We start from the raw sequence: 18,270 nt of genomic DNA, 5'->3' as shown, positions 1-18,270 counted from the left end.
AAAAATTCATATGAGAATATTCATGACAGCTTTATTAACAATAGTAAAAATCTAGAAACAATTCAAATGTCCATAAATAGAAAAATAACAACCCAATTCATTCAGTGGAACTGCTACACACAACGAGGATAGTATCATAGACATAATGATGAATGACAGAAGTCATTATACTTACGTAAAGTTCAAGAACAGGCATAATTAATCCTTTACAATAAAAATCAGAATAGTGGTTATTTGAGGGTGGCAGAGGAATTATATATTGACTAGTAAAAGGCATAGGGCTTCCCTGGTGGTTCAGCGGTAAAGAACCCACCTGCCAATGCAGGAGACTCGGGTTCAATCCTTGGGTCAGGAAGATGCCCTGGAGAAGGAAGTGACAACCTACTCCAGTATTCTTTGGGCTTCACTGGTAGCTCAACTGGTAAAGAATTCGCCTGCAATGCAGCAGACTCCAGTTCAATTCTTGGCTGCTGGAAATGTTCATGGGTGATACTTACAACGATCTATACATATGAAAAATTCACAATACTGTATAATTAACATCTGTGCAATTTACTGTATATATATCTTAGATTCTAAAATCTCTACACTACATAATTCAAATGGAATATTTGGGACAAATCTTACAAATCCTTACAAAGGATACACCATATAATTTATTTTAATACCCAAGACTAGGAGTAAGGTAGCCTGGATTTTAGCTCCAACTGTATCATTTAGATGTGTCACGTTAAATAAGTCATTTAACTGCATCTTAGTTTCTTTATATACTACAGTGGGTTAGTACAGATAATCCTTAAAGTTCTTTCTAAATCCAAAAATCTGAGTCTTTTTAATATAAATAGTTTAATTTTAAAAATCAAATTTCAAACTACTACAGAGTCACCTAAAGCCTGAATGTAGCAAAGCTTAATTAGCTCTTGTAATTCTAACTGAAGCAGGTTAAAAGAAGTACGCGCTGCTATTTATTCTGAATCCTCTGTACTTATATTAAGCTCAGCTACTTTAGCCAAGACATTCTGGAGCCTCCCCTTCTGCTGTCACCCAAGAAACCTGACAGCCAGATTACCTTTCCTTGTTTTCCTAAGGATGGGTTATTCATTCTTTCAGGCCTCACTCAAACACTATCTCCTTGAACATACCATCCCCTCCTACAGCCACTCAGTCAAAATTAATTGTTCCTTTCTCTGTGCACCCACAGTATGCTGCCTAACTTCTATTATAGCTCTTATTTCATTCTGTATAACTGCATTCCGTTCCGTGCATTCTTTTTTTTTTTTTTCCTTCCATGCATTCTTGTATACAATTACATCCTGTCCAGAAGTATATACTTCCTCAGCCAACCATATCATTCAAATCAAACTCAGAAATCAATGAAAAACAGTATAGTAAGATCACCTTCATATCTGATTCTATGCTAATGGTGGCAAAGTGAAACAACAGACACCAAATGCTGCTGTCCCCTACTCAATGCAAGAAGAAAGTACAATGAATATTCAAATACTGAACTAATTCAGCCTATTCTCCAGTAGAACAATGAAATAAACAAAGGCAGATAGGTGAATAAAATAGCAAATTAGGCCTGAAATGGGAAAACAAATTATTTATTAAAATAATCCCCAAATTATCTTATGTCAGGAAATAGTTGATTAGGGAGAAAGAAAGCGAACTATTTAGTGGTTAAATATTTAGTATCCCTTTTCTGTTAGTTGACCCTACTCCTGTCCACATAGTTGGTACAACATAACCTCTATGCTCTGATCACAAATGATTAGTACAGAACAAAGTTCTTCCTGAAATATTTTAGAAACACAACTGGGAAAATAAAGTCAGTCCTTCTCTGAATGACTGAAATGGGAAGATTTAAACAACACAAGAACAGTCAATGGTAGTGTTTTTTCCACTATGAGAAAGGCAGAGCTGTGATAAGACAAAATGGAGCTTACTTCACAGAGTAAAGCAAAAACAAAAAACAGTTGTAAGGACCTTCAAACCCTGGGTCCAAAATTTATAGTGCCTCATCCCATGTTTAGGCTCTGTGAAATAAGACACCATTATTCTTACAATAAATTTCCCCTTTACTAAAGCTAGTCCATTTGAATTGTCACTTGAAACCAAAACAATCCTGCAATAGACTGTTATTTTGATGATCCCAAATTTATCGTGCTTCCTAGTATTCCTAGTCTCTTTCCACAGTGACTCCAGGCTGAGCCTCTGACTATGTTGATCAAAAGAATAAGGTTGGAAGTGAGGCTCTGCCAATTTCAAGACTACCCCTTAATTGTCCTGGCAGCTCTGTTTCCTTCTTTTCACAGTGCTTGCTCTTGGAATACTTGTTGGAACTCAGCCATCACACCATGAGGCTAATGAATCAGACATGTGGAGAAACTCACATGCAGGAGAACCAAGACCCTGGACAACAGTCCCAATCAAGCCTCCAGATGACTGCAGCTAGACTAGAACCCTGACCAATGCCACGTAAAGCAGAACTACTGAGCTGATTAATAGAAATGTGAGAAACATTAAATTGTAATTTTAAACCACAAAAGTTGTGGTGGTTCATAGGGCAAATAAAGTTTGACTCGCATGCAGGTAACTTAAAATTATACTTTCCTAACAGAGACTATGTCTTTCAGCATGCATTGGGAAGCTATAGTGCCTTTGGGCCAACCTTGGACAACTGTTTTTGTAAATAAAGTTTTACTGAAACACATTCATGCTCATTTATTTACATATTATCTATGGCTGCTTTTATGCTATGAGGGCGGAGCTGAGTAGCTGGGACATAAATCATATAGCTGGCAGAGACTAAAATATTTATTATCTGGCCCTTTACAGAAAAAGTTTAGTAAACCCTGTCGTGCACTGCTTGGTAAGTGTTTTAATATATAAATGACTAACACTGTAAACCTACTTAACAACCAACTCCTCACACCTAAAAGATGACACTGTAAACATTCAGTAGCTTTAGCTTAACAAAACACATGGCACATACTTGCCAAAGGCTGAATGTTTGCGTCCAGCCTTCCAAATTCACATGCTGAAACTGGTTCCTCTAGTTAGTGGTGTTTGGATGTGGGGCCTTTAGGAGGTGATTAGGTCATGAGGACCTAGCCCTCATGAGTGAGATCAGTACAGTTAAAAGAGACTCAGAGAGTCCCCTCCCCATTTCTGCAATGTGAGGAAACAGAGAGAAGATGGCTATCTATGAACCATTAAGTAGGTCCCTCACTGGACATTGAAGCTGATGGTAACTTGATCTTAAACTTCCCAGACTCCACAACTGTAAGAAATAAATTTCTGATGTTTATAAGCTACCCAGTCTATAGTACTTTGCTATGGCAACCCAAGCAGACTTAAGATAGTTACTTATTGGACTGCACTGCCTGTTAACAAGTCAGGCTATGGTCAAACTAACAGATTAATTAATAGGAAATAACAGGCCAGGAAAAACAACAGTAATAAAATCAAATCCATAACTATTTAACTAAAGTTCCTACTTATGGGGATAGGAGGATCCCTATTTCAAGTTTCTCATGTATTAGATAGGACCCACTTCTGAACTGCATTCAAAATCAGAAAGGAATGATGTTTCATTATGATGCATAACTGGCAATTTTTCAATTAATAATGCTTCATAGATATGTCTGTAGGAAAAAAAATGGAAAATCCAAAGTCCAGTATCGACATAATCAATGATTCTCAAACTTTCCTGCCTAAAACCATCTTTGACAATGCTTTAAATTTTATAGATTTTCTTTTGGTATCTGGTACTTTATAAAGTATCTTTCACCTTTTATATATAATATTCATTTGTCTTATGTCCCTAGTAAACCCAAACACAGCAAGGTCTAGACTTTGGCTCACTGTCCCTGGGGTTTACTATTTTCCTTATATATCAATTAAAACTCTTCTATAAATCAACTATTATCTAATGTAAATAGTTTCATTTTGCTATCACTTTATTATCCTGTATTACTGCCTCACTTAACATTTAAAACCACTGTATAATATTTAAAACTCTTCCACTTTCTTAACTACAGTATAGTATCCCATAACTATAATACAAACATATCTGTATATAGAGGCAGTTTTCTCCACAGATCTTAACAAGCCTTAGAGACTATCAGAAGCAGTTTCCCATATATACTTTAAACCTATGCCTCAAAAATCTCAAATATTTGTCCTTAGTTATCAAACTACAAACAGCACCTTCTGACTCTAACAACACCAAAATTAAGCTAGAAAATAAGACTCTAGATCAAGCAAATCCCCAGTATAGTATCGATCTTTAATGATGCTCCTTAAATAAGATAAAACAGAAAAACAGCATGAAAATTAATCATGATTGGGTCATACAGCCAAACGTTAAATGTTTGCTTTCTATTATCATATTTGTAACGGTAATTAGATTCAAATTTATTATAATACATAACAAGCACGCAATGATTATTTATTATGTGGGCACACTCACTCAACACTTACACTTGTTATTTCACTTACCAAAACAACCCTCTTAGGCAAGCAATGGATTATTCCTCATTTCATGAGATGAGAACACTGGAGCTTACAGAAGTAATTCTAAAAATTCCACTTAACTCAGGCATAAACCCAGGCATGAAGCTAAAGCATAATACTGTTCATTAAAGCTACATGTCTTATTTTCACAACAGCTTCATTTTAAATATTTAACAGCAAAATAATCATACTATTTGTGGGGATTGCTAATTTTCGCTTTCCAGGTTTCTGGCATATCACTACAATTTAAATTTAAAAGGAAAAAGGTAATACTTCAAAATCTCTTAACCACTATTACCCTTCTAAGCTTGACTGTGTGAATCAGTTATTATACTTACATGTATATAATTTGTATTCTAAATCTTAAGTGTTTTGCAATATGAACTCTCTGTAGCATGTAACAGTGAATGAAATAAAATTGCATATATTTTGCAATGGAAGTAACAGACATTATTTCCACTTACAGTTGGTATGAATGTCAGTGTCTTTTTTCCAGCAGTTTTCCTGTTTGAAGCAAGGAAGGCATTTCAAATCAATGATTTTGCTGTCAGTAACAGACTGTAGATAATGTGACTACTAGCAGTGAGAGTATGGTAAACATGAGGTGTGTTCCTGAGATTGAGATTATTAAGATTTTAGAACTGAAGGAGATTTTAGAAAGCATCTCTTCATCTTTACATTTACAGATAATGATACCAAACACTCATTGGAAAAATCCAAAACAGAACTTATTCCAATGTTCTTTCCCCATACAGTAGTAATAGAATCAAGACTAGCTGTTGCTATCATAGATTTTCTGAATAAAATAATACATTCAGCCAATCTTTTAATGTCGAAATAAGAAGAAAAAAGTCAGAGATGATAACTGAGAAATACACACATACACACTTTAAAGGCAAATCCAGAAAAAAAGAATTAATTTTCAAAGTAGCGATTACTGTTGGAAACCACTATTTCTACAGCAAAAAGCTAAAATATTAATAATACAAAGACGTTATACAGAATTCCAAAAGATCATTTTCAGGACAAAGACCACTATTTCCCAAAGAAGTGTTAAGCAGAATTCTGCTTTGTCTTGAAACAGCATTCCATCTTCAAAAAGTTTTGGCAGCACCTAGACTAAAGAACGTTCAACAGGCTCCACAACTGCAGTATTACTCACATCTTTAATATGCTCTGAAGTTGCTCAGTCGTGTCCGACTCATTGCGACCACATGGACTATGGTCCACTAGGCTCCTCCATCCATGGGATTTTCCAGGCAAGAATACTGGAGTGGGTTGCCATCTCCGTCTCCAGGGGCTCTTCCCAACCCAGGGACTGAACCCAGGTCTCCCACATTGCAGGCGGATGCTTTGCTGTCTGAGCCACCAGGGAAGCCCCTGATACACTCCAGTATACTGCTGATCTCCATAAGGAGGGATATATTTATTTAACCACATTAAAAGCTCTTAATAGCATACCTATTATAACATTTCCCAGACAAGTGCTACTAGAACACAACTTAGGAAACACTGGAAGGGATCATTTGAAGAAAAAGAGAACTAAAGACTCATAACTGAACAAAACTTTAAATAAAGCAATATAAAAGAGCTGTTGCAAAAACTAGCAAGCTCTTACTGTTACATGCATGTGCTGCGCTGTGCTTAGTCTGACTCTTTGTGACACCCCCAAACCTCTATCCCCATCTGCCACTGTCTGTAGCCCTCACGACCCCTTTGCTCCTTTGTCCATGGGATTTTCAAGGCAAGAATACTGGAGTGGGTTGACATTTCCTCCCTCAGGAGATCTTCCCAACCCAGATATCAAACCCTCATCTCCTGTGTCTCCTGCATTGCAGGCAGATTCTTTACTGCTGAGCAACTCGGAACTCCTAATACATGTATATAATTCAAGAAAGAGTTGTATCTCAAAAGAACTCATAAAGATTAAAAAGATCAAATGAAGGTAAGAATATTAATTACAATTAGTACAAACTTGTCTTCCAAAAAGGGTGTAATTTTTATCAAAATTTTTAAAAGCAGATACTGTTTACCCAAAAACTCTATTTACATTAATTAATCTTACATTTAAACTCACAAATATGCAATAATAAATGTACCATTTTATCATCTACAGCATTCGACACATGAAAAATTAGAAACCTCTATGTCCATCAATTGAGGATTGATTAAATACAGTGTAACCTATGATGATATGTAACAAACATTAAAAAGAAAGATGTGCGTCTCCATGAACTATTAAATGCCAAGGAGTATACTGTAGAGGTTAAGAGCTTTACTCTAGGAACAGCCTGTGTGTGCGTGCTTAGTCACGCAGTCGTGTCTGACTCTGCGACCCCATGGGCTACAGTCCGCCAGGTTCCTCTGTCCATGGAGTTTCCCAGGAAGAATACTGCAGGGGGTAGCCATTCGCATCCCCAGAGATCTTCCTGATCCAGGGATCGAACCCGGATCTCTTACACTGCAGGCAGATTCTTTACTGTCCGAACTGCCAGGGAAGCCCTAGGAACAGTTCAATTCACAATTTGGCCTTTTCTCAGCATGGCCTCTTATTACAGTAATTTAAGCAAATTACTTAATCTCTCTCTGCTACAATTTCTTCTAATGTAAAAAGGCGATATTGATACTATGATGAGGATTAAGTAAATTAATAGGTTCTATGGCAGGCTCTAGAAAATTATCTCACACTTGGTAACTCTCAATTAACCCTGTATTATTATTTCCACTAACATGAAAAGTTGTCCGAACTATGATGAAAAAAGAGGAAGGTACAAAATACATACGAGTAAAGATCACAAGCTCAAATACCTACCAGGCAAGGCAGATAACAAACAGGTTAAGGGGGAATTGTGGAAAACTGGAGAATACATACCCTATCTCAAGAGGATAGCTACTCTGACCAACTACTGTCCTATGGGAAGAGGTTACAGCATTGCTGATCTTAAAAAACTAAAAATACAGGTTAATATAAAATTGTCTTTTGTAATGTTAGAACGATACTTTTTTGTAAAGACACAGTATGAAACGTTGTACTGGTTAGTTATGGTCCATAGTCTACCACTGACTGCCACAAAAAGGCATCTCTAATATAATAATGAGAAACTAGAAGTAGGGAAGGGGGCAAGTGTGTAAAGTCACAGCAGAAAACACTATAGAAAACTACAGCACCACACACCACAATAAAAGGTGTTCACAACAGAATACAGAAATGTAGTTGCTCAGAGTACAGTTGGGCCTGTGCTTGAATTCTGGCAGGGCTGCAGGTGTAACCTTGAGCAAGTTACCTAATCTCTATTTCTCAGGCAGAATAAAAAGGAATAATACATTTTCTTATAAAGGCTATAAAGATTAAATAACATGTGCTAAGTGCTAAGCACAAACAGGACATATTTATGCCATATAAATATGCATGTATATATATAAACTTGACAGATGTTAGCTATAACTACTTAAACCTGATTAAATAAGATAATTAAATTATGTTCAATATTTTCTATCTTAGCAGAAAATGTGTAATGGTTTAAAAATTTGTATCAAAAATGGTTTAACCTAAAACAGACTTGGTGCTTATACTTATCCACATCAAATAAAATACAGAAGCACTTTATTCCTCAAAATGCAACATAAATGAAGCATGATTTGTCAGAATCTAACTTGACTAAATAGTGTGTTCATGTTGGTACTAAAATATAATCTCCAAGAGGATGACTGTGTCTGTCTTACTCACTGTGGTATCCCTCACTTTAGCACAGAGCCAAGCACATAGTAGGTACTGAGTACTGAATACATTGTTTTCTGTCTCCCTCACAGTAACGGGATAAGGTGGCATAATTTCTTCCATTCAAAGCTAAGGAAATTAAGGTAAAATGCAGTTACGCTGTCTTGAAAGTGGTAAAAGATGTAGAACTTTTGACTCCTATTTTATGCTTTTTTGCCTATCAGAATTAACTTTCAAAATAACAGCATTTTCAGAATCTTTCACCTATAATTTCAATTTTTAATTTTTTAAAATAACAGTTTAAAAACTACTCTAAAATAACTCTTACACAGATTATGCCTATCAACTTAATTATATAAAAATCAGAAAATATATAAACACATAAAAAAATAAAAATATATAAGTAATATATTAAAATTGATAGTATGAAATATCTCAAATACACATCATTGATATCATCCTGTCAACAGTAATAAATGTATGGAAAAATACTAAACCCCACTCCACTTACCCTGAACTATCTTTCTAGTAATAATAATGAAATTCTTGTTTATCTAAACATTGCTGAGCTACTATTTCTTAAACTACTAAGTGTCACACCATCTAGTTTTTCTTTTTTAACATCATTGATACTTCATTAATATTAATGAAATATTCCATTAATAGATCCTATAACAAAGGTCAAAGAAGTGAAGAACACAATCACCTGTTTCAAAAACTGTAAAATCTACTTTAAATAAGATGTTTATACATGAAGTTATTAGCAAATTGCACCAAAATAGCATATGAAGAGGAAAGATTATTGAGTACACAATTAACACTTAAAAAAGAATAGTTTGCACCAATCCACTTACACCTAGGATTTTCTTTTTTTTGAGTAAAAGTACTGTAGTACTACATGATCCAAGGTTGGTTGAATGGACAGAACCTTGGATAGGGGAGAATCACAGAAAATAGACTACAAAGTTTAACCTTGGCTGTGGACTGTGGGGCAAGTGGGGGCAAGTGATGCTATCCCTACTCACCCCTCCCACATTTATAAGAGTTGAATGTATAATCCAAGTTAGACATATATGGTAGAATTTTCACATACATTATCTTAGTTCTTAACACCCCTGTGAAGTAAGCATCACTACATTCATTCTGGAGAAGGAAACTGAAATTCAGAGGTAAAATGAGCTTCCCAAAATAAAGGGCAAATCAGAGTATGAAATACAAGTCTGACTCCAAAGTCTTTTTTTTTTTCCTTTAAACCAGATCTTGCAGCTTCCCACATGTACATGATTATAGGGTCTAGCAATCTTTTATAAACACTACAAGAAAACAATGAAAGACATTACCATAGAGAATAATTCCTAGGAAAGATTCTGCTGAGGAAATAAAGTGTGAGCTGAGTCTGAAATCAAATGTAAGACTGAAGTTCAGTTGCTCAGTCGTGTCCGACTCTTTGTGACCCCATGAATTGCAGCACGACAGGCCTCCCTGTCCATTACCAACTCCCAGACTTTACTCAAACTCATGTCCAGAGAGTTGGTGATGCCATCCAACCATCTCATCCTCTGTCATTTCCTTCTCTTCCTGCCCCCAATCCTCCCAGCATCACGGTCTTTTCCAATGAGTCAACTCTGCATGAGGTGGACAAAGTATTGGAGTTTCAGCTTCAGCATCAGTTCTTCCAATGAACACCCAGGACTGATCGCCTTTAGGATGGACTGGTTGGATCTCCTTGCAGTCCAAGGGACTCTCAAGAGTCTTCTCCAACACCACAGTTCAAAAGCATCAATTTTTCAGCACTCAGCTTTCTTCACAGTCCAGCTTTCACATCCATACATGACTAGTGAAAAAACCATAGCCTTGACTAGATGGACCTTTGTTGGCAAAGTAATGTCTCTGCTTTTTAATAACTAGGTTGGTCATAACTTTCCTTCCAAGGAGTAAGCGGCTTTTAATTTCATGGCTGCAATCACCATCTGCAGTGATTTTGGAGTCCCCCAAAATAAAGTCTGACACTGTTTCCCCATCTATTTCCCATGAAGTGATGGGACCAGATGGCATGATCTTAATTTTTTGAATGTTGAGCTTTAAGCCAACTTTTTCACTCTCGTCTTTCACTTTCATCAAGAGGCTTTTTAGTTCCTCTTCACTTTCTGCCATAAGGGTGGTATCATCTGCATATCTGAGGTTATTGATATTTCTCCTGGCAATCTTGATTCCAGCTTGGGCTTCTTCCAGCCCAGTGTTTCTCATGATGTACTCTGCATATAAGTTAAATAAGCAGGGTGAAAATATACAGCCTTGACGTACTCCTTTTCCTATTTGGAACCAGTCTGTTGTTCCATGTCCACTTCTAACTGTTGCTTCCTGACCTGCATACAGGTTTCTCAAGAGGCAGGTCAAGTTGTCTGGTATTCCCATTTCTTGAAGAATTTTCCACAGTTTACTGTGACCCAGTCACAGTCAAAGGCTTTGGCATAGTCAATAAAGCAGAAATAGATGTTTTTCTGGAATTCTCTTGCTTTTTCAATGATCCAGCGGATGTTGGCAATTTGATCTCTGGTTCCTCTGCCTTTTCTAAACCCAACTTGAACATCTGGAAGTTCACGGTTCACATATTGCTGAAGCCTGGCTTGGAGAATTTTGAGCATTATTTACTAGCGTGTGAGATGAGTGCAATTGTACGGTAATTTAAGCATTCTTTTGGATTGCCTTTCTTTGGGATTGGAATGAAAACAGACCTTTTCCAGTCCTGTGGCCACTGCTGAGTTTTCCAAATTTGCTGGCATATTGAATGCAGCACTTTCACAGCATCATCTTTCAGGATTTGAAATAGCTCAACTGGAATTCCATCACCTCCACTAGCTTTGTTTTTACTGATGCTTTCTAAGGCCCACTTGACTTCACATTCCAGGATGTCTGGCTCTAGGTGAGTGATCACACCTTCGTGATTATCCGGGTCATGAAGATCTTTTTTGTATAGTTCTTCTGTGTATTCTTGCCACCTCTTCTTAATATCCTCTGCTTCTGTTAGGTCCATACCATTTCTGTCCTTTATTGTGCCCATCTTTGCATGAAATGTTCCCTTGGTATCTCAAATTTTCTTGAAGAGATCTCTAGTCTTTCCCTTTCTATTGTTTTCCTCTATTTCTTTGCATTGATCACTAAGGAAGGCTTTCTTATCTCTCCTTGATATTCTTTGGAACTCTGCATTCAAACAGGAATATCTTTCCTTTCCTCCTTTGCTTTTTGCTTCTCTTCTTTTCACAGCTATTTGTAAGGCCTCCTCAGACAACCAGGTTGCCTTTTTTCATTTACTGTTACTTTTGTGAGTGATATCACAAAAATTTCTAAATGAAAAAAAATCTAAAAATTTTCCCTTAGGCTTATACTGACAATGTAATCACTGAAATTTTTCATCTTTTCTTCCATTTCTTATTCTCTTATATTTTCAATGTATAATCTACCCTTCCCCCATAATGATTTCCATTATAAAACCAAAAAAGAAAAAACTAAGCCTGCTATCCAATATTTATCTTTCCAGCTAGTCAGATACTAAAGGATAGAAACATGCTATAAGAGCCTCCTTCACGTTAATAGTGAGAAAAGCTGAGAGAGTTACAGAACTTTACTGGCCAGACTAGCATTAGAGAATGAGCCTTCTAGAGTTCTTGCTATGGCCCCGTGCTCCTTAATTTTTCCTCACCAAGCACCAATAATAGAAGAACAATGAGGTCTGGAGTTATATAATAGGTTCACTTGAAATGTCTTTGAATTTTATCTAAAAGCTCCTTCAAAATTCTACATTTGTGCCTGATTTACTCATGCTTATTGTAGTATTAAAATGGTTTAATACTACATTCTAAAATTGATATTTTAGATCAATTTTGATCTAAAAATTGTTATTTCAGGAAATTGATATTTCAGAAATTATTATGTTTGTTTCCATAGCTTAGATTCTAAGGCTTAGAATCATTAGAGTATCCGTGTTCAATGTCATGTATCCCAACTTGAAGAAACAGGGCACAAATTGTGTAATGCTCCTTTCACATTTCCTTGCTCCTTTATTTTTCAAATAAGGACATTTTTTAAAGCATAGTAAATTTAACTCCATTTTTTCAAAATGTATACTTACTGGCAAAACTATTGTAAAAGTTGTCACAGTTGTTTAGTTACAACATCTTCAAGCAGTTCTATACACTCAGTTTAAACTGATTAAGTACAAATTCACTTATAAACTCATTAAACCACCTGGATGGAATCTCTACATCACAAACCTCATTAGACATTTGCTTTTCCGAGAGGTCACTCAAAAATTAAGTAAGGTTGCACACTATTCATATTAACAACAGATCCAATTACTTTTAAACAAGTTAAATAATCTGTTTTTCTTCTCTACCTAGATGTAAAGGAAGATATCCCTTGTGGTTTCATTATTTTCTCAGGATTTCCTTATTTTAACATCTCAAATTCTAAATAAGCTTAGTTTTTCAATCTTATTTACAATTGCAAAGTATAGAATTTATCTATTTTACTCACTATTTCAAAAAAGCACCCCATTCACCTTAACCAGGAATCTATCACCAGTAAGAGAAAAACAGATTCATTCATCACTTCCTCCCCAATAACAGGCTGCTGATTCTCCACCACATACCCCAGTTAAAGTCAAATAGTCATAAGTATCTTTAATACAGTTAAAACTCTTAACTAAGTTTGTTTGTTTATAAACTACTAGTTTATAAAGTCTTTGATCAAAGTTAATAGTATTAAATGTATTCAGCAGAATCTAATGTAATGATTTCTTAATCACTAATACATTGCTTCCAATCAGAAATTCATGAAGGAATGACCTAGTTTGAGAAATAAGCTTCTTTTTAATAACAGTCATATAGATCAATATTGGTATGCTTGACAGTACACTCAATTCCATTTTGTAGGATACAGGTTTTGTTTGCCATAGTGATTTGCCTTACTTAATGACAGCATTTATTCTCAAAAGATATATTTATATATTTTTATCAATAAATGGGCTTTTCAGAAAATAATAATGACACACATAATATACAAAGAGAGGCATGAGGAAAGAAATGAAATAAATGAATGAACAATTCCAGAGTCATATGATTATTAAATCCTTGGCTTAGAACTTGTTTTTTTAATATGTTGAATTTAGTTATAAATGACTGAAATACTCCCTAAATGTAACTAATATTTTAGTTTCTAGTTTACAATTAGTCTTTCATCTAATCTCTATAAGTCTTATATATGTCTAATATCTCTTACTGATTACAAATCCACAACTTAGTGCAATAAAATGTATATTATTAGAGCAAAACCATGATTTTAAAATGCCCTTTCCTAAATATTTGCCTCTTTTTCTCATCCATGTCACTATCAGTGAAAATTTAGGTAACGGATTATTATCTTTAGCTAAGTGCTCTGGTATACCAAACATCAGCAGTGGCTAGCTAATATGATATTAAACAGCCAATGGAGCATAATCTATTCCTGTATCACAAACATATATGTACTCTATTTTCCTGATGTTTCCATGGAGCTTATAGAGGTAGTGGTCTGCTTCCCTAATAAACAGATTCTTCAGAAATAGGGGGGAAAAACGGTGAAAAGTGACACATTTGATACAGTGAACCTGCTGTGTAATTGTTAAGACTGACTAAGTATAATTACTACTGAGGTGGTAAAAAAATAAAATAAAAAAGAAAATTCTTACATCTCTCCTACATCTCATTTCTAGTCTCAAAGCAACAGTACTTGTTTACTTGCCTCATGTTATTCATCATCACACTGTCTTTAGTCTGTTATAAATAGTAATAGAAAACATTAGAAATTGATATATTAAAAACTAGATATTAGACTACTAAAGATCACATAACTTTCGTTTCTAATAAATCAACGTAAAAAGTTACTAATAAAGATACTGTTTTTGCAGATGGACAATAATCTTCAACTTAAAATGTATCAACGTAAAAAGTTACTAATAAAGATACTGCTTTCACAGATGGACAATAATCTTCAACTTAAAATGTTTCCATGATAGCCTATGTAAATGTTCCCTTTTACCTGACCAAAAAAAATAATGTAACTAAAATATCCATGTTACATTAATTAATCATACTCATTTCCAAGTTCTGAATGATTCAAGACAGTGATAGAAAAAAGAAATGCCTTTGCTAAATATTTTCCTACTATATTCTTTCAAAATTCTAACAGTTAATCGATTTGATAAGTTTCAATAGCTGTATATCGCATTTTCCAAATTTATAGCTGAGACAGGATTACAAAAACATCCAAAAGATGAAAAGTTTCAAAATGGTATAAAAATTATCTTTCAAGAGATTATCAAAGATGTCACAAAGCAGTCAATTAAAGATTTTAAAAATGACAACACAATTCACCAAAATACTAACATATTGTAAAATGTGTGCATTTCCTCTAAAATATGTAAAACCTCTCTAAAACAGACTTACATAAATTACTTAAAATCACTATTATGAAACATGAAGAGGATATTTTATAAAACAAGCCCTCCACCTTTGAGAGAGCCACAAATTATAACTCAAGAAACATGGTTTCAAGTGTGGCCTCAATTCAATTTTCTTAAGTATGAAATCATAGTATCTGCTTAAGTTCAGTAAAGAATAATTTTACATAGTAAAATTCAATACTTGGAAGTTTTACAAAATTGTGCAAAATGGTTTTATTTTTGTAGGTTTTCACTGTGTGTGGAATGTTAAGATCATAAATATTAAGCTATTCATAGTAAAATCCACTATTCACAAACAGAACTAGTGCTCGTTCCTCTGATTCTTCTCCATGTTTCCAGGCTCTAACATAGCAGACAATATTTGTTTCAATAATTTTAAGTAAAAATCTCTCAGAATTATTTCTGACTCCAAATATCCATTTTATCACCAAATCCTATCATCCTCTGTTACCATCTCTCCCAAATGTGCACCTTCCTTTTCATTCCTTCAGCTATATCCTCATTCCCGACCCCAGACTCTCCCCCCTAAACCACTGTACTTCATTTTCATGAGATAGTTTGACAATCTATTGTCTTTAATTCCATTGCCAAAGTTATTTTCTCTCATTGACATTCTGCTTTTGCCACCTACCTATCCTACCTAGGTATTCCAGGGCCTTTGCATTACATTTTTATCCTGCTCAAGAGCCTCAACCTCAGCAACATATCATTTATAAGGCTGCTACCGAACTGACTTTCAACTCCCCTTAAAAATGTCAGTTTCTTCTTACCACTGATAAACATAACAAATTCTCTCTTTAAGTAATCACATTTACTCCTAATCCATCTGAGTAACGAATACCTTTTACACTTAGTTTTAAATCACACAAGTAATTTATTTAGACAATTTTAGCACAGTAATTACATACAATGTTTCTTTATTTGTTTGCGTATCAATGTCATCCCTATCGGGCTGCAGAGACACAGATAAGGGCTGCACCTTTCAAAGCATTCTGTACAACAGCTATCTACTATGTCACTTGACTCAGGTAAGCTGATTCATTAAATAAAACTATCAGAGAAAGCTTAAAAAAACAATAAAAAAAGTTTTTAAAAAAAATCTCTATGGTTTAACTTGAAAACATTCATGACCTTTCATTTCTGTGGACAGTTGACACACTTCGCGTTCTATTAAGCTTTACTCTCACTACTCTATTAATTTTAAATTCTAAAGTGAGAGTTGAGGGCTGATATACGGTATACAATTTCACACCCCGCAAAAAGATTCTTAAAATCAGCAATGTCAACTCCAAGATTTCTGAGTTACAACTGAATCTTCACACAAAGCAAGAGCTTCAGCACCAAAAGAAGCGAACAGCGCATCTTCTAATGGGGTGGGAGGTGGTTTCCCTTCCCTGCAACAGATTCAGACTAGTTTCTCTATCGCAGGGGCTTTCAATTAGGAAAATTCAATAAATTACCATTAACATCTGGAAACAATATCAGAGAAAGACGACCCAGTTATTTAAAAGAGAACAAAGGGTACCATGAATATCTTCTTCATAAAACTCAGCAGCCAAATTAAGCTTTTGCATTCTTTATCTAATCAACAGAGATGTTTCTCTGCCTAATAATAATAATAAAGCAAGTCTCATTCAATTTAGTCCCTTCTCGAGCACCGTCTCAACCTGTCAGAATTTGACAAGGGGCAAAAAAAGTGTGTGTGTGTGTGTGTGTGTGTGTGTGTGTGTGTGTGTGTGGTGAGGCGGGGGGAAGGAGAGGGGGGAGAACATGAGGATTCCCTTCTACATTGCTTCTTTTTCCAAAATCAGTTAAGTCTTGGATTTCCTTCCCTCCGAACTAAGCTCTCAGGTTCCAAATACAGTTCTTTAACCCCCACCTCGCCACTCAATTACATAGAAACCTTACCAACTACAGAACCACAGCAGAAACCCCTACAAATCTTGCTTGCTATTCATCTCGGAAGTCATGCCCTGCAGCAACTGCCTGTCGCCGAACTGAGGGATATTACCCAAATACAACGCAACGGAATCAGACATGCAGAGCACACACGGCTTCCGCGAGGGAGGGAAACGCGACCCGGGAAAAGTGCGCTCCTCACAAACCTCGGGAGGGTGGGGGGAGGTCCCAGAAGGGAGGGGGACAGAAGAGCCCGAGTAGGGGAATCCTTCCCTCTCAAGTAGAAAGGCAGGATCCCCAGTCGCAGGCTACAGCCTCCCCTCTAAGAAAACGAAGAGGCGGGCAGAGGGCCCTCCACTTGGGAAGGCAGAATGCACACACTTTTCGAGGTCCGGGTGCAAGCCGATCCCCACCTCCCGGGGTGGGAGGGGGGAACGAAGGGTGTCCCATGGGTGGCAGAGGGGATTTCCGGCTCGCGAGGGGCAGCCTGAGACCGAGCAGAGTTTCGCCTAAAGAACACCCATGTCGTCTGTGGCCGGTGCCCCGCGAAAGCACTGCTAGAGCAGCGCGGGGCCGCCCAGGTAGGGGGAAGGGAAAAGAGGGAGGGGGTGGAAAAGGGATTCCCCTCTCTCTGGGACAAGCAGTAGCCGAGGGAGCGCGCGGGCAAGCCGAGAGCGGCATGCTTCAGACTGCGGAGCCGGGATCCCGTCGCCTGCACCGGCAGCCAGGAGCCCTGCAGCGCCCGCCGCACCGGCCCCTCGATCCCCAGGGGCCCAGGACTTCGGCTGCGAAGGCACTGGGGCCTGATATCCCACGGGATCGGCCCCAGCTCCCGGGGGACCCCGCGGGAACACCCCAACCTCCCAGCACCTCTCAGCGGTTGTAAAAACGTCCGCCCCCCCACCCCGTCCCCTTCCTCTGCCTTCCCTTCTCCCGAGGCCGCAGAGAAGGGTCATCACAGGCAAGAAGCCCGAGGCAAGCCGGGGACAGCGGCCGCGGCGGTCCTGGACCTCCTCCCCCGGTTACCTGTGAGGACTCCAACCCGGATTTGGTGGTCGTGGTTAGTGAGGATCATTCCCTCGGTCGCCATGTTTCCCAGCGCAGTCACCGCACTGACAGGAGCCGGGAGAAGCCAGAGCCCGGAGCGCGCGGGCCGGGAGCGCGCTCGCTTTGGAGAGCGCGAGAGTGAGAGTGCCCGGGGAGCGCGAGCGGAGCAGGGAAGGAGGGGGAGGCCGCCGAGCGCTCCGCGGCCTGCGTGAGTGAGAGGCCGCTGCGTGAGTGAGAGGCCGGGCCCCGAGCGCGCGAGTCCGCTGAGGGGTGGGGGGGCGGAGTCAGGACGCGGGACCCCGACTTCGGGTGGCAGGCGAAGGGCTGCGGGTGGGGAACGCGGTGCCTGCCCAGGGAGACCGCGCGGAGGCGTAGGAGCGAGGCGGCAGAGACTCGTGCCGCTCTGCGGAGCGCGAGACCCAGCGCGGCTAGTCGGCAAAGACTGAGGGGAAAGGAGAGCACAAGCTCCCGAGATTGCGGGGGTGGACTCGGGCCAGGGGCGGAGCTACACCGCGAATCGTGGAACTCGTGGAGAGTGAGGGGAGGAGTGAGCGCTCGGTTGCGAAGTGCTTGGAGCGGGAAGGAGCCG

At 38.0% G+C, this 18,270-nt stretch overlaps 1 protein-coding gene across 17 annotated transcripts in view; it reads right to left on the bottom strand.

The window, feature by feature from the left end:
- The window catches only part of GPHN (gephyrin), a 520,258-nt gene extending 502,360 nt beyond the window's left edge, over positions 1-17,898 (bottom strand). For all 17 annotated transcript variants that reach the window (XM_070469503.1, XM_070469504.1, XM_070469505.1 and 14 more), the window contains exon 1: positions 17,661-17,898. In XM_070469503.1, coding sequence (XP_070325604.1) covers positions 17,661-17,724 — 64 coding nt within the window. In that variant the 5' untranslated portion in view covers positions 17,725-17,898. The remainder of the gene's footprint in view (positions 1-17,660) is intronic.
- Between the last annotated feature and the right edge of the window lie 372 nt (positions 17,899-18,270).

The sequence above is a fragment of the Odocoileus virginianus genome, chromosome 6, assembly GCF_023699985.2.
Source record: "Odocoileus virginianus isolate 20LAN1187 ecotype Illinois chromosome 6, Ovbor_1.2, whole genome shotgun sequence".
Lineage (NCBI taxonomy): Eukaryota > Metazoa > Chordata > Mammalia > Artiodactyla > Cervidae > Odocoileus > Odocoileus virginianus.
The sequence above is the reverse complement of the archived record's forward strand: the minus strand, read 5'-3'. Positions and strand labels throughout refer to the sequence as shown.